The sequence below is a fragment of the Pipistrellus hanaki genome (assembly GCF_964339955.1).
Source record: "Pipistrellus hanaki genome assembly, chromosome: 3".
NCBI classification, from domain to species: domain Eukaryota; kingdom Metazoa; phylum Chordata; class Mammalia; order Chiroptera; family Vespertilionidae; genus Pipistrellus; species Pipistrellus hanaki.
The window spans coordinates 106,678,307-106,703,613 of record NC_140505.1 but is presented as its reverse complement, the minus strand read 5'-3'; the positions used below and the strand labels follow the sequence as shown (position 1 = coordinate 106,703,613).

Here is a 25,307-nt window from a genome sequence, read left to right as displayed (position 1 = left end):
TTCCCGGGACGGACTGACCAGCGGAGCAAAGTGGTGGCCCATGTCCTTCGCCTCCACAGAGGAGAGAAGCCACAGACGAGGCAGAGGGCACTGCTCTCTGACAGTCACTAGCACAAGCCTCCAGAGTGGAAACCACAGGAGCCGGCGATAATCCGCACCCCAGGAGCCCTCAGAGAGATAGAGACCAGCCAGGGGAATGGGGGGTGCATATTACAGACCGCTTTAAGGGCCCTTTCCAGAGGTGGCGTCCTCAGGTTCCACAGTTCTGTGCTTTCTGCTGGTTTGGAGGGGAGTGTTTCTGCCTCCTGACCACCTTATCTGAGCCACAAGATGACAGACGTCCCCAAGTCAAACTGGTGTGGCTCCTCCCCCTCCGCCCCTGTAAGATGAAGGTGACTGGGGGTCTGAGCTTTGGGATCCACAGAGCAAAAGACAGAATGCAAAGTGAAAACAGTGGGTTCTAGTCCCAGGTCTGCAACTCATTGGCTGTGCAAGTGTAAGCAAGATACTGACCCTCTAGGGACCTCAGTTTCCCTGTTGTTATTTTTATAAAATATATCTTTATTGATTTCAGAGAGTAAGGAAGAGGGAGAGAAAGAAACATCAATGATGAGAGCAACGTTGATCAGCTGCCTCTTGCACACACACCCCCACTAGGGACCAAGCCCACAACCCTGGCATGTGCTCTGCCCAGCATCTTACAGGGACCTCCTGGTTCACACAGGTCGACACTCAAGGACTGCCAGGCCAGCTTCCCTGTCTTTAATATGAGGGAGCTCGATGCTGACACCAGAGTGCCCAATAACGGTCAACAGGTTTACCCTGCAGTCAAGGCGAAACTGGAATCAGAACACAGGGCGAGGAGGCGGAAGCGCCTGTGACGAAGCCCCCTGCACCTGGCCCACAAGCTTTCCTGATTCCTAGGGATGAAGGGCATGGTACAGGGCCTGCCTGGCCTGTGGTAAATGCTCCATTCAGGTTTGCGAAATAAACATGAATGAACAGGGCAGGGTCTAGCAAAGGATGTTCAGAGAAGGCCCCAGGAAAAAAGAGGTTCCATGCTGACATAAGCTTGGGGAGCATGGGCCACTGAGTCCCCAGGAAAGGCCACACACTGTGCTAGGTACTCCGCAAACATTGAAATCTCACAACCAACTTTTTGGATGTATATCAACTAACCCTCTCCCATATTGCTCATCAGAAAACAACCTGAGAGTCTCAAACGTAGTGAGGCAATGGCCAGCGTGGTACACAGGGATGTCTGACCACGAAGCCTGTACCCTTCCCACACTGTCACTGCTGCCTTCAGGCCACACACCCTTGAAGCCCTGGCCACACACCCGGCCTAAGAAGGTAAGAGTGAGGAGGGTCCCACCAGCACGTTTGCATCCTCGGGGTGCATGGAGGAGCAGTGGCCAGAGTTCCCATCCCAATGAGTGTCTCTCTTCTTCCTTCCTTCCTTCCTTCCTTCCTTCCTTCCTTCCTCCCCTCCCCTCCCCTCCCCTCCCCTCCCCTCCCCTCCCCTCCCCTCCCCTCCCCTCCCCCTTCCAAGAAAGCCTAAAAAATATGCCCACATCACCATGTTGTGGGAATGCAGACCCCTGAGGTCAGTCTGCCTGTGTGCCCTAACCCCCACCCCACATACTGTGTTACTTCCCCTACCCAGTTCACTCCTTGAAACGGTTTCTGATAGTAAAGCTCCAGATGGAGAGAAAACTGAAAGGAAAGCAGAAAGAGATGAGGCAACTGAGACACCCAGGGGGGTCTCCTCCTGCGAAACTAGCAAATCTCAGGCAGCCCTTCCCTCCCAGGCTGGCACCGCAGCAATGTGCCATCATTCTCCTCGCCACAGGCAAGTGTAGGATGGTCACTCGTAAAGAATTAAGGGTTTATCCATTTGACTGAATGGGCAGCTCCAAGGAGAACTGGACCAAGAGGAAGTAGTTGTGGCAGGCATACACGGATTCCTCTTTGTTCTTGGGGCCAACTTCAAAAGTGATGTCCGTACAAGTCTCCACATTCAAATGGTCTCCTCCCCATAACCTTCCCCAACTCTAATGATCAATAACCCATCCCATCCACAAGCGACAAAGATCTCAACTTCCTTTGGTTTTCCGCCAATTTTTCCCTACTGTTCCAGGCAAGAACAGAACCCACTCCCCCTCAGAAAGGCAGCTTCCTTCCAGCTCTGCCCGCTCCAGGCGAACGGTGCCTGGGGCCACAAGCTCCAACAATCAGAGACACTGTCCCTGGCCACACGGAGGAAGCACAGTCATGCCCCAAACCAACATCCTCACGGAAAAAGACACACTTAGAAGAAACACACAGTACTCGGGCACTCACACTTTTAGACAGCACTTTTCTCAAGTGAAAATATATTCAAACAAATACATCAACGATGACAAATCGACTCATGTGAAAGATGCCACCCTCACATACACGCAAAACTAAGAAGACGGGACAGCCAGACTACTCCACATGCGCTCCCCAGAACTCCCTTCACCCATCCGTGCACAGGGAGCGTGTTCCTGAGAAATGTTTGCTTTGGGGCTTGGGAGCCTCCAGTCCCCATCAGGGGCGCAACAGGCTTCTCAGCCCTGGAGAGCAGGGACCTCAGTGCGGGTCCCCTTTGCTCTCCCAGGGCTTAGCCCTCACCAACCAGCACGCCTACCTCCAGAAGGACCCGGCGGGACAGGAGGCGTGGATGCCGGGCCTCTCCCATCGCTGGGCTCTCAGTTCTGCCTCTGGTCTGTTCAGCTCCCCTTTCCCCAGCGCCCCTCCGCCCAGCCCGACCCTGCCGCTCGCGGAGCCTCCACGTGCCGCTCCCTCCCCGGTCCATCCGGGGCGGAGCGCCCCGAGCCCCTCACCCCGAAGCCGCCCGCAGGCCCGGGCTGACCCCCTCCCGCCCCGCGCCTCACCGGGTCCGGAGGGAGGGGGTGCGGCGGCCGCGCTCAGCCAGCTCCCCGGAGTCCGTCCCGCGCGCCCACTCTGGAAGCCGCGGCCCCGCCGAGTTCCCGAGCGTGCGGCGCTGGCTCTGCGGGCGGGAGGGGGCAGCGCGGGGACCGGCCCCCGCCCGGAGGCCGCCCCGCGGGGCGGGGAGGGGGCGGGGCCGGAGGCGGGGGGGCCGGAGGCGGGCGGCCCGGCGCTCCCGAGCCCGGCCGCCGCCCCCCGGCGGCTCGCGGGGCTGCGCGGAGGGAGGAGTTTTCCCAGAAGCGGCTGCCGGGAAGCTCCGGGACCCCGGCTCCCGGCGGTGAGTCAACGGCGCAGAGGAAGGAGCCGGGGCCGGGGCCCGGAGGGGCGGGTGGGGGAGCAGGAGCGGGTCGGGCCGCCGAGGGAGCGGGGAAGAGGTGGCGGGGCCGGCGGGAGCCCGGAGCCCGGGCGGGAAGGGGCGGGCAGGGGAGCGGAGCGCACGGCGGGGCGCGGCGGCCGGCACTCACTTGGGGACCGGCGGCAGCGCCGGGGCCGGAGCGGGGCCTCCCTCCCTCCCTCCCGCCGCCGGGGCCGGAGGAGGAGCTGGAATGCGCGGAATGCGGGCCGGTGTGGATGCGCAGCTGTGGACGGGGCCGGAGGGAGTGGCGGCCGGGACCCTCGGGGTGGAGTCCGGGACGTGGGCCCGCGGGGGAGGGCGCCGGGCGGGAGGGGGCGGAGGGCGCGGAGCTGGCGGCCCTGGCGCGCCGACCCCCAACTTTGACCTCAGTTTCTGGATCCGGCCTCCGCCGCTCCCGCCCACGGCGCTCCCTTTGATCTCCCGCCCGGACCCTCCCTCCTCCCCAGGCCCCAGCTCCAGTCCCTGCGGGCGGAGCGGCCGGCTCCGTCTCTGGAGCTGAAAGCCTTCCTCTTAGCCGGAGTGGGGATGGCTTGTGGGCGAGACGGGGTCGGGCTGCGCGACTGGCCACGCGCTTCGCAGCCGGCACCTCCGCGCCTGCGGACGCCCCTCCGCACGGGGCCGGAGGGCGGGCTGCGGGCGCAGGAAGGGCTGCTCCTGCCCTGCGGCTTCCACCGGGGACGTTCGCTCCGGGGAACCTGGAAGCAGGAACTCCGGGCTCCAGTCCCAGGCCAGTGGCCCGCGCGTGCCCTCCCGGCATTGGTTCAGTCTTTCTCTTTTATCCCTCGCCCACCTGCAGAGTTGTCACTACGAAGAGTAATAAGTAACTCGGTATTTATTCAACAGGTATTATGTGTCCACCAGATGCTGTGAAAACAACGAAGGATAAGACCTCAGCACCAACCCTCGAAGAACTTATCCTTTAGCCGGGAAGAACACTGTCGTAACGTGGGAGTCTGGGTTTTAAACAAACACACCAGAACAATTTAGTATCGAGAGTTGCTGGAACCTCCTGTTTGGCAGTCTTCAGAACACTTTGGTTTAGAGTAATGTGTTATCACATACCTCTGTCTTACACCTTGTTGGAGGGTGAAACCAAAGGAGTTTTGGCTTTTCCAAAAATCAAATCCAACCTTTTTGGGCTGTCACTTAGCTTTGAATTTCAGTGGTTGTCCAGATCTTATCTCCCTCATCAAACAGAAACTTCCTTGAAGACCGAGTAAATGTCTGATTTATCTCTCACCCTGCACCAACTTGGTGTTTGTGATAGATAAGTACATGAAAAATACTGAAAAAAATGACAAATGCTGTCACAGAGGATATTGAAAAGAGGGTGCTGTAAGTGCCAAAGTTGTTTCTACAGGAGGTATTCCAAAGATGTGAACCATGAAAGCATCACTGGAGGAAGTATCCAATCTCATAAGGGAAGAGTGAAGGCAGCAGCTCATTAGCATATACAAATTCTGGTTTGCTTGTTAAATGGTGAGTCACAGGAGGACCTGGCCACACCTTATACACATGAAAAGATTGCGATAGAGGACAGTATATAAGCATTAGCCCTTTAATAATCATTTGTTGAGTGTCTGTTGACTGAGCACCATGCTAAGTGCAGGAGTGGGTCCCTGCCCTGCCCTCAAGAAGTTCACAATCTAGGTAGGAAGATGAGACAATTATAAAGTTATAAATGGAAAGCCAAAGTAAGGAACACTGAAATTCAAGTTAGAGTGGACATTAATCTAGTTCTTGAAGGATAAATGAGAATTTACCAAATTAAGACTGGAATACTGCCTGGCCTGTGTGGCACAGTGGTTAATTGTCAAACTATGAACCAGGAGGTCATGGTTCGATTCCCAGTTAGTATACATACCCAGGTTTCCGGCTGGATCCCCAGTGGCAGGAGGTAGCTCAGCAGGAGGCAGCTGATCAATGATTCCCTCTCATTGTTGATGTTTCTATCCCTCTCTCCTTTCTTCCAGAAATGAATAAAAATTAAAAATTAAATTAAAATTAAAAACTTAATAAAATAACCACAAAGGGTACAGAGGGGTGATTAGGAGAAGTCTTGTAAACTAGTGTGGCTAGAGAATAGGAGCTGGGGAGAATAGGTTACGGTAAGTGGGTGCCATGTTGTGAAGATCATTGGATTCCATGCTGAAGAGTTTGGGTATCAAAAGGCCCTTTACACACAGGTGTGACATAACCAGTACCAACATCAGAAAGACCACCCCACCTCTGGCAACAGAGTCAGGGCTGGATTGGATAATCCAGTGCCTTAAACCCAGGCAGTGGTCCTGAGGCTGATGTGGATAAGGGTGTAGGAAATAGTCCAGAGGTGAAATAAACAAGAACAAGTGGGCTGTGAGGGTGAGAGAAGAAACAAAAATCACTGAATTTTGACAACTGAACTATTGGTCGTACCATCAACTGAGACAATTCAAATGAGGAGAGACAGGCTGAGGTGGTAGGTGGGTCCAGCCAGGTTCAGAGGATTGTTGGGAAGGCAGGACAGAGCCTAGGGTGGAGACAACCACCTGTGAGGGTCCCTTCAGCATGGACTACTGAGAGGAAATTTGGAGATCAGACTAAATTATTCCCTTCAAATTTTAACTGTCAAGACTGTAACTGATGCTAGCTGCAATGGTGTGTCCTCAGGACTTCAGCCTCCGGGTCTATACCATTACAGGCTTCTAGAGAGCTCTGTGCTTTCAGAAATGACACGTTCCCAAGTTGTTGAGGTCCCTCTGGGTAAAGGAAAGTTCTTAGATGTAGAAATTGTGTAGGGTGAAAGACTGACCGATTTTATACTGATTTTTATGTCCTGCCCTTACTAGGGGTATTTACCTTTAATAGATAGGACTTTTGTTCCTTGATACCAGGAATGAATCTGTTGGTGGAAATATTTCCTCTCTCTGGATCCAGCTCAAAGAGATACATATGACTATCCTCAAATTACAGCACACAGTCCACAGCAGTTCCCCTCACTTCTTAGTGATCCGGACCACCTAGACCTCACCAGGTTTGCTGAAGAGTGGTGCAGAAAGAGGTGGGTATGGTCAGATGTAGGGTGGGTATCTGTGTTGTCTCTACTCCAAAATGAAAGTCAAAAATCATACTAATTACTCTTATTTTGTTTGGTATAATTTGCATTTCTTTAATAAATTTTGTTTTTCCAATCTCTGTGGTCACAATTACACAAAATATCCTTATGATACTGTGTTAATCAAATTCAATCACATCTATACCCTGGCCGGTGTGACTTGGTTGAGCATCATCCCATGTACTGAGATGTTGCAAGTTTGATGCCCAGTCAGGGCACATGCCTAGGTTGTGGGCTCATGCAAGAGGCAGCCAGTCAACGTTTCTCTCTCTCTCCCTCTCTCAAAATATCAGTAAAAACACACTTTTAAAAATTCAACCACATCTATGTGATGAAATAAATTCTTTACAGCTATTAATAACCATGTTTTTTAATAAGCCAACTGTGGAGATGTTGAGCAGGTAGTTAGATGACACTTGCAGAGCTAAGGAAAGAATTTCAGACTGTGGGAGATGTCAAATGTAAAATGGGAGTTATTCAGTATGAAGAGTGAAAAAGATTAAAACAACATGGGTCCCTGAAATACTGTATATACTCAAAACATGTTGATAAAATTTCTTACTGTGCAATTTTTCCGTGTATAGGGAACTAGTTAAAAACACAATGGTGTGCCCCACCCATGTAGCTCAGTTGATTTGGCCTGATATGACAAGGTTACAGATTTGATCCCAGGTTGAGGCACATATAAGAATCAACCAAGGGGAATGGTAAGATATGTACACAGATAATAATTTAATAAAAAAGAATCAACCAATAAGCCCTGGCCTGTGTAGCTCAGTTGGTTGGAGCATCATCCATGCTCTGAAAGGCTGCAAGTTCAATTCTTGGTCAGAACACATACCCAGGTTGCAGGTTCGATCCCTGGTCAGGGTTGGTTTGGGAGGCAACCAATAGATGTTTCTCAAATCAATGTTTCTCTTTCCCTTCTCTCTGTCCAGTATCAATACAAACATATCCTTGGTGAGGATATTTTAAAGTAACAATATTTTTAAAAATAACTAAAAAAGGAACTAAAAAGAATCAATTAATGAATACATAAATAAGTAGAACAAAATCATTGTTTCTTCTTTCCTCTCTAAAATCATTAAATAAAAACCACTATGCCACTTCCCACAATGAAATACTGTGGAGGATAAGCAAGTATGAGGAAGGGCTGCATTTATTGACATGGGAATTATCTCCAGGATATAACAACTGAGAAAGCAAGCTACTGAACAGAGTAGATAATGTGCTACCTTTTGTGCACAAAGGGTAGGAAATTACAAATATGTTTTTATTTTTGCATAAAGAAAATGGAAAGATACACTGGAAAGAAACTAAAAGTGATTAACTTGGAGTAGGACAGGGCAAGGGAAATAAGAGGGGACAGATATGGAACGAGGCTTTATTTATTTTTTAATGTATTTTGATTTTTTACAAAGAGGAAGAGAGAGGGATAGAGAGTTAGAAACAGCGATGAGAGAGAAACATCGACCAGCTGCCTCCCGCACCCCCCTTCCCCCCCCACTGGGGATGTGCCCGCAACCAAGGTACATGCCCTTGACCGGAATCAAACCCAGGACCTTTCAGTCCACAGGCCGACACTCTATCCACTGGGCCATACCGATTTCAGCAACAAGGCTTTATATAGTCTTTAAACTTTGTTTGCTTTGTTGTTTTAAATATATTTTTATTGATTTCAAAGAGGAAAAGAGAGGGAGAGACAGAAACATCAATGTGAGAGAAAAAATATTGACTGGCCACCTCCTGCATGCCTGAGCCGCCCCCTCTATCCTCCCCACACTGGGGATGAGCCCACAACCCGGGCATGTACCCTTGATCAGAATCAAATCTGCGACCCTTCAGTCTGCAGGCCAACGCTCTATCCACTGAGCCAAACCACTAGGGCATTGCTTGTTGTTTTTTATTATTTTTTAAAATATATTTTATTGATTTTGTACAGAGAGGAAGAGAGAAGGATAGAGAGTTAGAAACATCGATGAGAGAGAGTCATCCATCAGCTGCCTCTTGCACACCCCCTACTGGGGATATGCCCGCAACCAAGGTACATGCCCTTGACCAGAATCGAACCCTGGACCTTTCAGTCCCCAAGCCGACGCTCTATCCATTGAGCCAAACGGGTTTCGACTGCTTGTTGTTTTTTAAAAAAATACAGTTTTTATTGATTTTGAGAGAGAGGAAGAGAGAATCATGGAAGAGAACCATCATCAATCAGCTGCCTCTTACACGCCCCCTACTGAGAATTGAGCCAGCCCTGATTGAAATTCAAACCAGCAAGCTCCCAGTGCACAAGATGATACTCCACCAATTGTGCCACATCGGCCAGGCAAGTAATTTTTTAATCCTCACTGTAGGATATGCTTTTCATTGACTCGAAATAGAGAGGAAAGAAGAGGTAGAGGGAGAGAGAAACATTGATGTGAGACAGAAGCATTGATTAGTTGCCTCCCAAATGAATTGGGGATGGGACCCACAACCCATGTTTGTGCCCTTACCAGGAATTGAACCAGGAATCAAACCTATGACCCTCAGTGCATGGGATGATGTTCTAATCAACTGAGCCACACCGGCCAGGGATAGTCTTTACATTATTTAATTTATTACTATTTAAAATTTATAGCTATATATCTGATACATAAGACTCACCAAAAGCAAAATCATTACTTTTTAAAAAATATTTTTTATCTTACAGATTAGTTTGCCCAGAGCAATCCTTACCCTAGAAATTGCATTTAGACTCCACTTTAAAAAAAATCTTGGTCCAATTCCTAGCTCTCACCTGCCTGTCACCCTCCTTTCCTCTCAAACCATTCTTCCTTCCTAACTTTCTTGCCCCAAGACTACAGAGGAGAGAGAACTAATGGATTATTATACTCAGAGTCCTTGAAAATCCTAAGAAACAGACCCTGAGTAGATAGTGCTTAACTACATGTTAAAATCCCAAGGCTTGTCCTGGCCAGTCTGGCTCAGTGGATAGAGTGTCAGCCTGCAGACTGAAAGGTCCCAGGCTTAAGTCTAGTCAAGGGTACATGCTTGAATTGTGGGCTCAATCCCCAGTAGGGGGCATGCAGGCGGCAGCCAATCAATGATTCTCATCATTGATGTTTTCTCTCCCTTCCTCTCTGAAATCAATAAAAAATATATTTTTAAAAAACAACAAGGCTTAAGAACCACTGTTAAACCGAAATGTGCAGTAAAAGGTGGCAACTTGACTGGGAGCACTCCCACTGCCACTCCCATTCCTTCTCTCTCCGCCCCCCCCCCCCCCCACAGCTGTACCCTCTGTGTAATCCACTCTCTTTACTTGCACTCCAACACTTGGGTCACAGCCAGACCCAAAGGCAACATGCAAAGGAGCTTAGACCTGATGGACCGAAAGACTAGGCAGACCCAGAATAAGTCAGAGACACCCATTTCATATTTTTAAAACTTCCATTAACATCAGGGATATTTTGGCCAAAGCTGTTCCTTTAAGTAGAAATGGAGAGATGGTACAGAGTAAGGAATGTAGGGTAGGATCAGAACTGAGACTTGAACATGGATATTTAATTATCCAGAAAAAAATGTTTTTCATTCTTCTCAACATAGTCCCTGGAAAACCATCTAGAATTGTTTTATGAGAATTTATAAATTATTTTATGTAATTGGATGGCTAAAAAAATAACTGAGATGCACTGTTTTATTTTAAAAGAACATGAATAAACATAATATTTGCCACTATCCTATGTGCCAGATCCCAGGCATTTTACCTGGACTACCTCAACTGGTTTCTACACTCCAGAAATATTACTTCTTCATCCTTCAGAAAAGAGTCATGCCATAGCACAACTCTAGTGGAAACATTGTAAGGTCCAGTCGTTGAAGATTATTCGGCTTGGGTTGCAGAATCTGTGCTATTCACTTTAATGCAATTGTAATGTGCATCCTTGGCCAGTAGGTGGTGCCATGAAACCATATGTGACATAATTAGGGCTTGTTCTGACAGCATCAATGGCAAATCCTGCATTTACAGTAGCGTCTTCTGTGGAGAGGAATTATGCGTTAGTCTATAAAAAAGACTGAAAGACTTTTAAAGAATATACACTGACTATGATAACTAGGAAACCAAAATAGGGAGAGGAGACAAAAAAATCCAACATGCAGTTGGTCAAGAAATGTGTTATGACAGGTGGACGGAATCTGGTCCCTCTTTGGCAAGCCCTTAGCTAGGGTCCACATGTGGAAATTTAAAAGAAGACTATAGACTGGAAAGAAGACATATGGCATGAGTACACAGGTGGGAGCCATTCTGTCCAGAGGGGGAGCTGAGGCTGAGAAGGGCAGCTTGCAGCATCCCAGAGTTTTCTCCATGGAGCAAGATGTCTCCAGTGATTGAGGAAAAGCAGCTTTAAGGTCCTGCACTTCCTCAGTGTAAGATTATACTTCTCCCACGTCGTGCACACCCACCATTCCGGAATCTCCCCTCTGGTTCCTTAACTCAAGCACAGTCTTTTCCTAAGCAGTGTCTTCAGCCATGAACAACTTGTAGCTGTCCAGAAGGTACCCAGAGATCAATTCAAAACATATTTATGGAAATTCCAGACTGTTGCCAGCATGAGTGGGGAGAACCATGGCATTCAAAAATTGAAGATCATGTAATTCAAACTCTCTCAATTGACAGATGAGGAAAGGGGCATATAAGACTGGTAAGAAAAAAGGCCAGAACCCAGGGATTTTTGCCTCAGTTGACCCCATCACTTCATTTCTGCACCTGTAATGCTATCTAAAGCAGTGGCCACCAGCCGGTGGTCCATGGACCACTGGTGGTCCATGAGGCCTGAAAGGTTGGCAATCGCTCATGTAAAGGAAGCAAATTGATGCTAGTTTCTTTTTTTTTTTTTTTTTATTTCAGAGAGGAAGAGATAGAAACATCAGTGATGAGAGAATCATCGATTGGCTGCCTCCTGCATGCTCCACAGTGGGGATCAAGCCCACAATCCAGGCATGTGCCCTACCCAGGAATCGAATCATGACCTCCTGTTCTAAGTCAGTGCTCAACCTGTGATCCACACCAGCCAGGCAATACTAGCTTCTTTTATGATTCACTAAATTTCTGATCAAAAAAGAACCTTTTGCAGGCCTGTTTTAGATTTTTAAATAACATTTGCTGATAGCTTTCATGTCAATAATCACTGATATTTCCGGTCATTGAAAATATATAAAACTGGTCCAGCTGGTGTGGCTCAGTGGTTGAGCATTGATCCATGAACCAAAAGGTCCTCAGTTTGATTACCAGTGAGGGCACATGCCTGAGCTGCAGGCTCATTCCTCAGTGGGTAGTGTGTAGGAGGCAGCCAGTGGATGTTTCTCTCTCATCGATTTTTCTATCTCTCCCCTCCCTTCCTTCCCACCCCCTTTTTAAAAAATATATATTTTTATTGATTTCAGAGAGGAAGGGAGAGGAAGATAGAAACATCGATGATGAGAGAGTTATTGATCAGCTGCCTCCTGCACACGCCACACTGGGGATAGAGCCCGTAACCCAGGCATGTGCCCTCACCTGGACTCAAATTATGACCTCCTGCTTCATATGCTGATGCTCATCCACTGAGCCATGCTGGCTGGGCCCTTCCTCTCTCTTTAAAATTTCTAAAAACACGTATTTTTTATTTTTTTTAACTTTTATTATTTTTTAATATATTTTATTGATTTTTTACAGAAGATAGTTAGAAATGTCGATGAGAGAGAAACATCGGCCAGCTGCCTCTTGCACACCCCCTATCAGGGATGTACCCGCAACCAAGGTACATACCCTTGACCAGAATCGAACCTGGGACCTTTTCAGTCCACAGACCGATGCTCTACCACTGAGCCAAACTGGTTTCAGCAACATACGTATTTTTTAAAGTATATAAAACTGGCCTGACTCTATGAGTGCTTATAGTGATGCTTCCTTGAAGATTAGTCCACTATTGCCAAGTGATGAAATATATTATTACAGAACATGAAAGAAGGAATGGATGGGACTTTGAAAAGAAGAATGGCAACACCTAGTTTTTATATAAATTATTTATTTCTATAGCATATAAAAGGTATAAATATGTCTTATGTAAAACAAATCACCTACACATTCAAGCAGCAAGTACATGAAGCTGGGATATAAATCTCTTAGCCAGAGTGAGCAGGAAGAAGCAGGGTTAGATCTGGTCAGGCCATGAGATTCCCTTCTCCAGATGTTGTCAATTACTGCATCCAGAGATAAGTGAACAGCTTTGTTTTCAAGGAGAGCAGCTCATTCGACAGTGCATGAGGAAGGTGGTGCCAGAGGTCTGAAGGGCTTTGGGCACTTCTATGAAGGAGGCACTTGATGGGAAGCAGGCATGCCTGAGATAGAAACCAGTCTTGTCAAAACACAGCAAGGACTTTCCAGCGGGGGACAAGGGCCTTTTCATCTCCCAGACTCCTGTTTTCACACTGCTGTTTGATGTGGCGCACAGGGCAACAGGAAGCAAAGGCAAAAAGGAAGTCCACAGAAGGGAATCAGAATGGCACAACAGCCACTGATTCCTTGCCCCATGCTGGCAAACAGCTAAATGCACAAAGACTTGGGAGCTGAGCAATACTGAATACAGACCTCACACAGGTACTGGGTTCAGATACACTCTGAGACAGGCGAGCTGGCAGCAGAGTCATGCTCTGTTGGGAGGTGCTAATAACCTGAACAACTTAGCAAAACTCATGATCTGTGAGGAAGAGTGACAAGAGCTTGATCTGTACCAGTGAACTGTGCTTTAGGGAGCTGATATTAGTGTCAAGAAGAAAGGCCCAAAGTGCTGCCAAACAAGGTCCACAGAGCTCACAGTCAGCTGGCTAGTCCTCACCAAGCCTCGCCTGCCCCCTCCCTTGACAATGATAATGGAAGTTTTGATACATAATGATCTCTTACTTCTTACATGGTCTAAAGGCATGTGTGTCCTTCTCTACTAATGTCTCCATAGTTATATAGCTGTGGGAGGCACTCCTGGATTGAAAGTGAAGGCAACTGTCAAATTACTCTCAGTCTTAATTAGACTAAATTGCCTCTTAGGTTTTTGTTTTCAGTCTAAACTGAAATTAAGACAACTATATAAAATTCTCACATCACTGATCACAAATTTGGCCATCGCCACTCTGACTGAGATTGGTGCCAGCCAATCTGCTCTGAGGGAAGAAAGGGAAGAGGGGACTGCAACATCAGGACCTCCAAGCATCATGGGGACTGTGAGGTAACTCTTAAGAAACAAGTACCACACTCCCTGTGATGAAGACAATGCAATTCTAGGCTAATTTCCTACTGTGCGTTAGCTCTTCAAGTGACTGGCAGTGCCTTGTCCCATGGGTGTGCCGGGTAGGATAGCAGAATTAAGCCACCTGTGTGGACAAAATCATCACGGACTTTGGGTTTCCCAGTTCTGATGGTAAATGATATCCTAGGAACCATCGTCACCAAAACAAGGTAATGCTTTGTAACAGTGAATGCAGCGGAGTGACTCTTTGGATCCAATCTGCTATTGCTTCCTAGAGATACCCATTTCACACTCATATAATCTCATGATGACAAGCTCATTGTGGAAATGCCCAAGTCCAGTGAGTACAGAGATACACTGGAAGCAGAGGTTGGGAAACTACAGCCCACAGGCCAAATCTGGCTGCTGCCTGTTTCACTGGAACATGGTCACACTCGCTCATGTATGAACAGACTAGGACTGCTTTTGCAATGACAACTGGGTAATTACAAGAGAGACTATTTGGTCGTTTATGGAAAACATTTGCAGACCTAGAGACTAAAGTGAATTTAGAAAACTGTCCCTTCTCTGAAAAGATCTTCAAAAGAGAGACACAAGCATCTAATTATTAGAACCTGATTCTAGTCGCAAGTTTCCAAGCCCAGGAAATCCAACTTTCGAGGCACAGAATCTGTTAGGGGCAATAACCTCAGGAGTCAGAATGTGTTCTGGACAAGAACCTTCCTCTAGTTTGAATAATGTCTCACCTATGTTAAACTGCACCCTTTGACCAGATCTGTGAAAGGCAGAGAGGTGTGTGTGTGTACATATGTATATATGTACATACATATACGTATAGCTACATACATTCGGGGATTATTCCAAGAGGGACAGACTGTCTTTTTTTATGCCCTGGGCCAAGAGTCAGGGAGGCAATATCTGCTCCCAAAAGCTCTGTAGTGAGGAAGTCCAGCTGTGTATGTGCTTCCGTCTCATTCACACGCCAGCTTACTGTCAAAGCTAGAAAGCCCAATGGCGAAGGCCTGGAGTGCACACAGCGGGTAGTTGTAGTCCAGAGTGAACACATCGTCTGCCACACGTCCAAACTGCATGACAATATAGTCAGCTAGAAACAGAGAGAAAAGATGATGTTAGAAGATAATGTGGTTGTACTGGGGAAAGCCTCCAAAGAGGTCAGTTAATCAGCAGGTCTCTTTAAAATGGGCAACTTTTAGAAGAATGGAAAGGTTTATTAAAAAGAATATTTGCTAACCATGAGAAAAGTTTGTATTATGATTCCTCTCAACTACAGGGAAGGGGAGGCTCTTCCTGGCCAGATGAAAGGGAAAGAGGAGAGAAAAGTCGAGAGCAGCTGGCTGGGGACAGTACAAGCTCCATGAGCTAGAGCTGCCAGGAGCCTTTACTGGGTGAAGGTCATTTGCATTTGCTTCTCCAGCAGCCTCCTCTAGGACTTCTCTGGCCACAGGGAGAAATCTCTCCCACTCTTCAGCCCTCCTCAATACAGTAGTTCAAAAGTTTTACTGTAACACTGTTGTAAGTCATTTCTTTCTTAGATAATTCTCTCCTGAATATAGGTTCCTATGAGTGACAGGAAATGTTCATTTCCCCATCATGTAAGAATAGCCTCCCTCCCATTCCCAACCAGCCCTTCCTGTGGCTTACGGTCATTTTCGTGGACTATTTGAAAGTTCTTCACAGATGCCTGAGTGACCCGGCCGTGGAAGTTCAGGACATAGGACTGCGTGTCGTCATTCCACACTGGGGCCTTGTTGTGCAGCTCAATCAAGTTCTCCATGGTTTTGTTTTGCCATTTTGAAAGCAAGCTCTCATGGTCCTGTTTGAAAGGAAAGTCATTACTCTGTACTAAGAACCATAAGAAACAATTTGCTTGGAACTGTGACGGAGAAGGTGGACAGGGGACTATTTCCTCCATTTCAGGAAGAGTAAAGCAGAAACAAAGAAAGCCAAAAGCTGTTGTTGTTTTTTTATTCTTAAAGATTAGCATCTGTCTTTGCAGATTAAGAGGTTGCAAATCAAGCACTCTAGCAATTGCTCTGCAATGTACTTCTCCTGAGGTTCTGGAATGATGGCTCTCCTAAAGAAGAGTATGAGGCCTGGCCGTTGTGGCTCAGTTAATTGGAGCATTATCCCTGGCACCAAAAGGTCACCGATTCGATTCCTGGTCAGGGTATATGCTCAGATTGTGGGTTCAGACCCCAGTTGGGGTGCCTATTGGAGAACCAATCGATATTTCTCTCTGACATCAATGTTTATCTCCTCTCCCTTCCTCTCTCTCTCTCAAAAAAAAATCAATTAAAATGTACAAATTAACTAATTACATAAATAAGAGTATGAGCAATACTCCAGTTCTGGAAGAATCAATAATTTTTGGATTGACTCTTCTATATTGTAATCTTGTCTTTTAGAGTCCTTTGCTAATTAAATATATTCTTACATTTTGTGGCCGAAATGGGATCCGTTCATGGTTCATATTCATCCCTGGAATGATCACAGACATCTTCCTAGGACCTTTAAATCCAAACACATTTGTCTCCTGGAAGACAGGTAAATAAGACAGAAATGAAAACAAGGCCACATTCTTCAAGCAAGACTCACTTGGGCATCTAAAATGCTGACAATATCAAGAAAGCTGCTTATTACTATAGTTTAAACAAAGAGATAGATAATCAAGATCAGGATCATAATTATTTTTCTCTTTTTAAAACCTAATTTGAACATTTGAATTTAAAATAGATTATGTTGGCTTGAAAATTTAACTTACTCTTTAATCTTAAATGAACTTTGGGACAACTGTGAGCAAACTGTCCAATTTTGTCATTGATATTTTTGTCCCAATGAGGGTATAGCACTATCTGATCTACAGTGAGAATTTCATATAAATTAAATGGAGCCTGTGTCAGGAGGTAAAATCTCAAATGCCTGTCAAGCCAGGCAGATAATATGAATAAACACATCAAATAGGTGCATATATGTTTGTGTGTATATTCATATACTTATGCACATGTACACACACGGAAGTCATGCACATTGACACTTTGGGATCAAGCAACAACTCTGAAAGGAAGCACCGGGTGCCATGCAGATGCACACAAAGGAATGTCAACCACATCCAGTGGTCAGGAAAGACTTCTCTGGTGACATCAGTTGATATAGTAAAGGCAAGGAAGGGAAAAGGGAAGGCTCTCAGGAGAGGGAAGATCATATGGTGGATAAAACAGAAGAGCTGTGTGGACAGAATGATGGCAACAGGAAAGAGAGTACCACTAGGACAGTCTGAAAGGAAAGGCTAAAGTGTTAGGGCTTTATTCTGTACACAATGGGAAGTCATACAAGATTTGAAACAAGAGAACTGCAGGATCAAGTGGAGTTCTGTTTTAGGAAGATTTATCTGACAGCAGTATAGAATAAACTAGATAGAAAAGACTAAAAGCAAAAGAGAACAGCCAAAACCGGTTTGGCTCTGGATAGAGCATCGGCCTGCAGACTGAAGGGTCCCAGGTTCAATTCTGGTCAAGGGCATGTATATTGGTTGTGGGCACATCCCCCGGAGGGGGTGTGCAGGAGGCAGCTGATCAATGTTGCTCTCTCATCGATGTTTCTAAATATCTCTCTCCCTTTCTCTCTGTAAAAAAAATCAATAAAATATATTTTAAAAAAAGAGAGAGATCAATTTGTAATTTATTGTAGCCCCTGGCCAATGGATTAAGAGGTCATGAAGGTCTGTGGTAATCTAATGGTATTAGGAAAAGAGAAGGGAAAACATATTAACACAGTAAAAGAATAAATGAACTTGGCAATCTAACCTAATAGAGAAATATGCAAATTAACCATCACTCCACTACACAAGCCACACCCACCACCCAATCAGAATGAGTATGCAAATTAACCTGACAAAGATGGTGGTTAATTTGCATATGTGGAGGGAGGGAGGAGTGAAGACTGAAGACAACATAGAAGGAGGGAAAGTGGAAAGTCAGGCAGCTGCAGCTGCTGGAGGGAAAGCATTGGCAGTGAATGTGGGGCAGGGCGGGGTGAGGTGTGCAGTAGCAGCGAGTGCACATGTGTGGCCGTGGAGGCAGCAGCGGCAGCAGGCGCAGCTGCGGAGGCGGTGGGGGGCGAGGTGCAAAGCAGTGTTGACATCACGTGTGCAGCTATGGAGATGGTGGTGGAGGTGCTGCGGGCTCGCCCTGCCCCGCCTCCAGCAGCAGGAGAGGTGGGAGGCGGGGAGGGAAGCCCGCCGGAAGTCTTGCAGGAATATTCCTGGAACAGGTGCCTAGTTCATAAATAAACTTGAATAAAGAAAATGACTCCAGTAACAGAAAAGAGGATCACAGAAATAGAAATAAGCTTGGGAGGGAGGATTATGAGTTCAGTATAGGTTAAGTTCAGTGTAGATCCAACAGGACATCAGGAAATTAAGGAAAAGAGTACATTCTGAGGACAGCACTTACATAACAGATGGCTGCCAGCTCCTGCCGGCTATGAGCCTTTTCTTGGGCCTTGGCTGGGCTGACACCACGGTCATAAACTGTAAACTTGGTCCCCATGAGGTTGGCTCTAGAATAAAAAAAAATAATCATCATAATGATCTATATTTTTTCTCTTCCACAAACACAATCTAGGAGAGGTGTGTAACAGAATAACTGCCTGTTCTCCAAATATCTAAATGTTCACCACTTTTCAAAGATCTCTCATTAAAACAACGAAAGGACTTCAATTTTCTTTTAACTTATTTTTCTTTCTTTAAAAACATATTTCATTAATTTTAGAGAAGAAAGAAGAGGGAGATAGAGATAGAAACATCAATGATGAGAGAGAATCATTGATTGGCAGCCTCCTGCATGCCCCCTATGGGGACCGAGCAGCAACCCAGGCATGTGCCCTTGGCTGGAATCAAATCTGAGACCCTTCAGTCTGCAGGCTGATGCTCTATCCATTGAGCCAAACCAGCTAGAGCAAATTACTTTTCTTTAGATTACAACATTAATACATGCTCATTGTAAAGAAGATATACATTATTCTGAAACTACAGTGTTAACCTAAAAATAAAAGGCTGAAGCACGAGGCAACAAGTATTTATTTGAGATTTAAAAAAAAAAGAATAGCTATTTGGGAAGCACTGCTGGTGCTGCCATTAGGAGATAAAGGCAAGAGATATAAATGAAAAAGGGAAGGGGAACAATTACCTCACTATGGGGGATGTACTGCTATTGGTGCAGATAAGCTAGCATAGTGACATTAATTCTAAACAGTGTTTCTAATTCTTAGTCAAGTAGCCATCAGTCTGGTAGTCATCCTATCTGCTTTTTTGTTGTCTTGGCACAATATTGTTTTAGGCCCAGTACAAAGGTTATTTTGCCCTATTTTAACATTTCAAAGATTTGAGGCATAAGACATATAAATCAATTCCTCTGGGGTGGCAGTTCTGACTCTTTTTTTTTCTTTTTCTTTTTTAATTTTTATTGTCTACAGTTTTACATATGTCTCCTTTTTCCCCAGTTGATACCACCTCCCTCCCCCCAGTCATTCCCACCCCAGGCAAGCCCCCACCACCCCAGTGTCTGTATTCATTGTCTGAGTCCATTTTAAAGTGGTTCCATTTATATTATTTTTTACAATAAGAATAAAAGTACCAGAAAGAATAGGATAGTGATACAAAGATGCATTCACCTGAGTTTGCCAACATAACTTTCCCCTTCACGAGATAAATCTGTTGGGTCAGTGGAGATAAGGTAGTTGGATGTTTTGCTCTTTTTCCGTTTTCTACCAGCAAGAAGAAATATCTGGGAAAAGAGAAAAAAAGGTCAGTTAAAAATGAAGTCAAGAGACTTGCTATGGTTTGTTCTCCCTTCTCACTTTGCAGCCCCTGCCCAGGGTGCAGCCTTCCTCAATGCCGTCCATCAGCAGCAGCTTCTTTGGCCCAGGCCTGAGACAATGCCAATGCCCCTGGCAGTGGGGACAAGGCCACCAGCACAGAGCAACATCAGCCAGCCACTGTACAGTGACAGTGTGGGGCCTGCTGCCCTGTTCCCTCCGTCACTGGCCACACAAGGACTACGGAGAAGTAGGTCAGCATGACAGCCCCACGGATGGCAGTAGCTACTTCCCCATGGCATGTAGCACCCTGACCAACATGTCCATTGTCATTCCCAATGGTGACAAATGCCTTGAACCTGGTCTGCTGGCCAGCACGAGTCTGCTTTTACAAGGACATAATCTTTAAAAACCTCATCCTTGAAGAATGCCCAATGAAAAAAAAATCAACCATCTCAGATTCCTTGATTGGCAGGCAGAAGAGAGAGATCTTCTCCAGGGATTTAACCCCTTGGCCTTGGCTTTGGCCTTGCCTCACAAGCTCCATGGCCTCAATCCCCACCATAGACAGAAGTCACTTGGGCCTCCCACCACAACCCACAGGGTCTCATCCTACCTCAGCACCAGCGTCATCACCACTTGGCATTTTCTCAGAGAAGACCAATCTGTGGGTCTTGATCCATTTTCCCTCATAATGCTTCTCAGAATTCACTATCAGTGTTTCCCCACTATGTAACTTTTCTAAATTCACTAGCTTGGTTCTCTATAAAACTTTATCCCTAAAAACATCCAGTGGCTTTTTTTAAAAAGCTTCATCCAATTCCACGAATAAGAGTCTTTCCAATTTTACGGGAGACAGCATCCTGAATACCTCACCTTCCCATTCTTTACTGCCACTGCAGTCCTAATATTCCTTTTTGTATTTTATTGGGGTTTTCTCTTTGTATTGTTTAAAATTTTGTAATTTTAGCCCAGCCAGTGTGGCTCCATGGTTGAGCATCAATCCATGAACCAGGAGGTCATGGTTTGATTGCCGGTTGGGGCATATAGCCTGAGTTGTGGGCTTGATCCCTACTGTGGGGCATGCAGGAGGCAGCTGATCAATGATTCCCTCTCATCATTGATGTTTCTATCTCTCTCTCCTCCCTTCCTCTCTGAAATTAATAAAAATTTATTTAATTTTTTTTCAGATGAATACTCTCATATTTATGCTTCCTTGCTAAAACCCTACTGGATTTAGACAATAACAGGGAAGCAGAAGAGTTGGAGTAGTTAACGGGAGACTTTGGAATCAAGCATATGGATTTGAATCTGGCTCTTAAACCCATTACTTTGTCCATAAAGCAGGGATATACATCCTATCTTTCCAGGCTGTCATAAGATTTGTAGGTGATAATTTATATAAAGCATTTAGGACATGCCTGGTACATCATAAACATTCAATAAATAGTGGTAATAATAACCATGATATTTACTATCACCATCTAATTTCTAGGACCCTAAAATCATCCACTTCGAACTGATATTAATACAAAATACATTGTTCATTGGCAAGTATAAACTGTCTCAAACATAGGTACAAAGTAAGTTAGAATTTCTAGGGCGAGAAACAATATTTTTCACTTGTATACTCCTCTATATTTCTAATTCCTTCTATTCCCTAAAACTTGCTTTTTTGCCCTGGCTGGTGTTGCTCTATGGTTAGAGTGTTGTGCTGTGCACCAAAGGGTCATGGATTTGATTCCTGGTCAGGGCACAGGTTTCAGGCTGAATCCCCAGTAGGGGGCATGCATCAAGCAGCTGACCAGTGATTCTCTCTCATCATTGATGTTTAGATCTCCCTCTCCTGTACTCTCTGAAATCAATTTAAAAAAAAAGAATCAACCAATGAATGCAAAAGTAGAACGAATTGTTGGTTCTCTCTCTCTCTCTCTCTCTCTCTCTCTCTCTCTCTCTCTCTTCCTCTCTCTAAAATCAATAATTAAAAAAAAAAAAACAAAACGAATCAAGCCTAGCCAGTGTGGCACAGCAGTTGAGTGCAGACCTACAAACTAGGGGGTCATAGTTCAGTGCACATGCCTGGGTTGCGGGCTTGATTCCCAGTAGAGGGCATGGAGGGGGCAGCTGATCCGTGATTCTCTCTCATCATTGATGTTTCTAGCTCTTTCTCCCTCTCCCTTCCTCTCTGAAATCAATAGCAGTGTGTGTGTGTGTGTGTGTGTGTGTGTGTGTGTGTGTATATACATATATATACATATATATATATATGTATTTTTTTTTTTTTAAAGAACCAATTCTCATACCTTCCGATTTTCATCCTTTTCCAAGTGCATATAGTAAGTGGGGAAGAGACCCCGATCCATTCCTTTTTTATCCCTGGTTATTCGACACTTTACTGTGACACCGCGAGGAGCAGAACTATAAGCAAAGTCCTCTAAATTCTTTACTTCTCCCAGCTGGTTATCAGTTTGTTGGGCTGAAGTACCTGAAGCTCCTGTATCCTGAGAGAATAGCTATACATGAGCAAAGGAGATAGAGTCAGAAAAACTTCATACTCTCTTTGAGAAGTACTTAACGGATAAAATAGCTTATTGATTTATACCCCTATGTCTTCAGTCTTCTGGCAAAATAATAGACAATTCTGAGGAGTTAAGAAACTATATGAATTCTGGGAGTGATGAAGGAGCTAAGTATGAAAATGGGATATAGTGTCACAATAGCTGGCTTAAGACATGAAATTAGAGGTCATGTAACATCTAAATTAGAACTTATATGAAGCAACCCTCATTCAGTAATGGTATTTAAATACTGAATGTGTATTTGGGAAATAGTTAAATTTGCTCCAAAGTAAGACGATCTACATACCATGGTTGATTTCTGGCTGGATGCGGAACTGGGTCTCTCTGCCTCTGAACATGGTGAATGAAATAATTTTTTCCCTTCTTCTTCCTCCCCATCAGTCTCCTCATCAAAGTTCAAACTACCTGAGATACCTAGCAGAAAAAGAAGAACTGTCAACAAAAGTCATTTTAAAAATCAGAGTTTTATTTTGGGATGATGAAAAAGTTCTGGAACCCTTGTGCATTGCTGGTGGCAAATAAAATTGTGTGGAAATCATTATGGTGGTTCCTAAAAAAATTAAATATAGAGTTACCATATGACCCAGCAATTCCACTTCTGAGTATATACACAAAAGAGCTGAAAACAGAGACTCAGATACTTGTGCACCATTGTTCACAGCAGCATTATTCACTATATTCAAAAGGTGGAAACAACCCAAATTCCCATCAACTGATGAAAGATAAACAAATTGTGGTACATACATATTGTACAATGGGCTATTAGCCATAAAAAGGAATGAAACTCTGATACATGCCATAACCTGAATGAATCATGAAATCATTCTGCTTAATGAAATAAGCCAGACACAAAAGGACAAATACTGCTATTGATTGCACTTACATGAAGCACCTAGAATAGTCAAATTCATAGAGACAGAAAGTAGAATGGTGGTTAGCAGGAGCTGAGGAGAGAGGAGAATGGGGAGTTATTATTTAATAGATACAATTTTTTATGTTGGAATATAGAAAAAGTTCTGGAGATGGGTAGTGATGATAATTGCACAACAATGTAAATGTACTTAATGCCACAGAACTACCACAAAATGGTTAAAATGTATATTTTACCAAAATAAAAAAATTCAATGATCCATTGTTCTCTGTATCAGTCACTCCCCCCCCCGCCATATTTTGTTCATTTCTAGTCTAATTAATTCAAGTTGAGAATGTCTGAAATACTATTACTTTGAATTCATGAAGCACACCTCTTACAGAAAATTTAAAACTATTTTATTAAAACTATGTTTTATTAATCAATGTTACCCCCAACAAATTTTTAAAAAACAATGCTTTTATTTTATCCTCATATTTATGAGTCTGAGGAGGAGATACTCATAGTTTTCTTTTTTCTTTTTTTAATTTGTTTATGGAACATACCAGGAGGAACACAAACATGAAGTGTGATGTATGTTATATAAGAAGTAGGGTTCTCACATCTATAATAATAAAAGCATATAATGCTAATTAGACCAGATGTCCTCTGGATGACCTTCCGGACAACCTTCTAGACAAAGCCGGGGCCGCGAGGGAAGCCTGGGTCCTAGGGAAGCCAGTGCCAGCAGCCGGGGAAAGGAAGGCCTACTCTTGCACGAATTTCATGCATCCAGCCTTTAGTTCACATATAAAAGTATGAGGCTCAGGGAGTCATCTGCCCAAGAAAAAGAGGCAAAGCTAAGACCTAAACTAAATTTTCTCTTTTTGCTTATCTAAAGGGTGAAGTTATCCATCATGTAATAGTTAAAATAGCCCCCAAATCATGAATTTATAAGTAGATTTAACAACAAGCTGTGTGGGTTTTTTCCCCTACAAACTATTTCCTACCCACATTCAGGGTGGGGACAAATATGATCTACTTTTACACAGTTAACAAATAAATTGGTGTTAGCTTTTCTCAAGGACACACAAAGATAAGATAAAGGCCAATCGGAAGATTCATCTCAAGTGAAAACATACTTTCACACAAATATTTATACATAAGTGTTCATGGCAACATTATTCATAATAATATGAAGTGGGAAACAACCCAACTGTCCATCAACTGATGGAGAGATAAACAAGATATGGCATAACCATACAATGTAATGTCACTCAACAATAAAGTGGAATGAAGTACTAGTACCTGCTACAATACAATGAACACTGAAAACACTCCACTAAGTGAAAGAAGCCAGTCATAAAGGACCACAGAGTGTATGATTCTATTTATATGAAATGCCAGGAATAGGCAAATCCAGAGATAGAAGGAAAGTAGGTTGGTAGTTGCTTGGGATTGAAGGGGTTAGAGAGAAATGGGGAGTGGTTGGTAATAGGTATCAAGTTTGTTTTGGGAGTCATGAAAATGTTCTAAAATTGTAATGATGGTTGCAAACCTCTGGAAATATACTAAAAACCAATGAATTTGTCACTTTAAATGAGTAAATTGTATGATATGTGAGTTATCTATATATTTAAAGAGCCAGGGTCTATAACATCCAAAACAACTGAACAGATGACCAAACACTGGAAGTCAGTCCTGCAGCCACAGTGATCCAGCACTGGTTGCCGAGGGGGCTGCAGATCAGGCCTGAAGAGAGAGAAGCCCAGAGAGAGAAGCAGGGTCTGATCTGTAGCCCCTTAGGCAGTCAGTGCTGGGTTGCCGTGGGGACTCAGCACTGATTGCCACTGCTGCAGGCATGGTGATCCAGTACTGACTGCTGAGGGGGTGCAGTTTAGGCCTGGAGAGAGAAGCAGGGTCTGATCTGCAGCCTCCATGGCAGCTGTTGATCAGCCCTAGCCTCTCTTTCTCTCGGGGCCTTGCCAGCAGCCAAGGGAGCTGCTGATCAGCCCGCCTCTCAGAATAGGCCCAGAGACAGGCCTGGAGATGTTGACTGGCATAGAAACCAACCAATCAGAACCAAATCTAGGTGAAGTATGAGGATGGAATGGCTGCCTAGGAGGCAGAGCTTTTGATGCTGACTGGCATAGAAACTGACCAACCAGAACTTAATCTGGGTGAATTGCGAAGGCAGAAATTAAGGTGGGGGCTGAGGAGGGATTTTAAGGGCAACAGCTATTTGGTGTAAGGTGTAAGAAAGCAGTTCAAATTTTTAATAACCAGTTTGGCAGTACAGTGCATATGGCTGGCTATCAGTCCAGATATAGGGATTATGTATTTTTGTCTGCCAAGA

General features: G+C 44.9%; 2 protein-coding genes and 1 long non-coding RNA gene across 10 annotated transcripts in view; 1 reads left to right on the top strand and 2 right to left on the bottom strand.

Annotated features, from left to right (window-relative positions):
• The window catches only part of TEAD4 (TEA domain transcription factor 4), a 69,438-nt gene extending 65,941 nt beyond the window's left edge, over positions 1–3,497 (bottom strand). For 2 of the 6 annotated variants that reach the window (XM_084878444.1, XM_084878447.1), the window contains exon 1: positions 3,438–3,497. The gene's annotated coding sequence lies outside the window, so the exon portion shown is untranslated. Of the gene's footprint in view, positions 1–2,918; positions 3,047–3,437 lie in introns of those variants that run through there. The other 4 variants (XM_084878442.1, XM_084878443.1, XM_084878446.1 and 1 more) reach the window with 3 other exon arrangements.
• On the top strand, positions 3,146–7,154 carry LOC311619844. The gene is made up of 2 exons (XR_014794592.1): positions 3,146–3,250; positions 4,172–7,154. It is a non-coding gene; the product is annotated as an uncharacterized lncRNA (long non-coding RNA).
• A 5,298-nt stretch (positions 7,155–12,452) lies between these two features.
• TULP3 (TUB like protein 3) overlaps positions 12,453–25,307 on the bottom strand; it is a 58,010-nt gene continuing 45,155 nt past the window's right edge. For all 3 annotated transcript variants that reach the window (XM_084878427.1, XM_084878429.1, XM_084878428.1), the window contains exons 5-11: positions 22,388–22,515; positions 21,826–22,023; positions 19,379–19,491; positions 18,160–18,265; positions 16,143–16,241; positions 15,350–15,521; positions 12,453–14,792 (exon numbers count right to left, since the gene is read on the bottom strand). In XM_084878427.1, the coding sequence (XP_084734553.1) occupies positions 14,659–14,792; positions 15,350–15,521; positions 16,143–16,241; positions 18,160–18,265; positions 19,379–19,491; positions 21,826–22,023; positions 22,388–22,515 (950 nt within the window). In that variant the 3' untranslated portion in view covers positions 12,453–14,658. The remainder of the gene's footprint in view (positions 14,793–15,349; positions 15,522–16,142; positions 16,242–18,159; positions 18,266–19,378; positions 19,492–21,825; positions 22,024–22,387; positions 22,516–25,307) is intronic.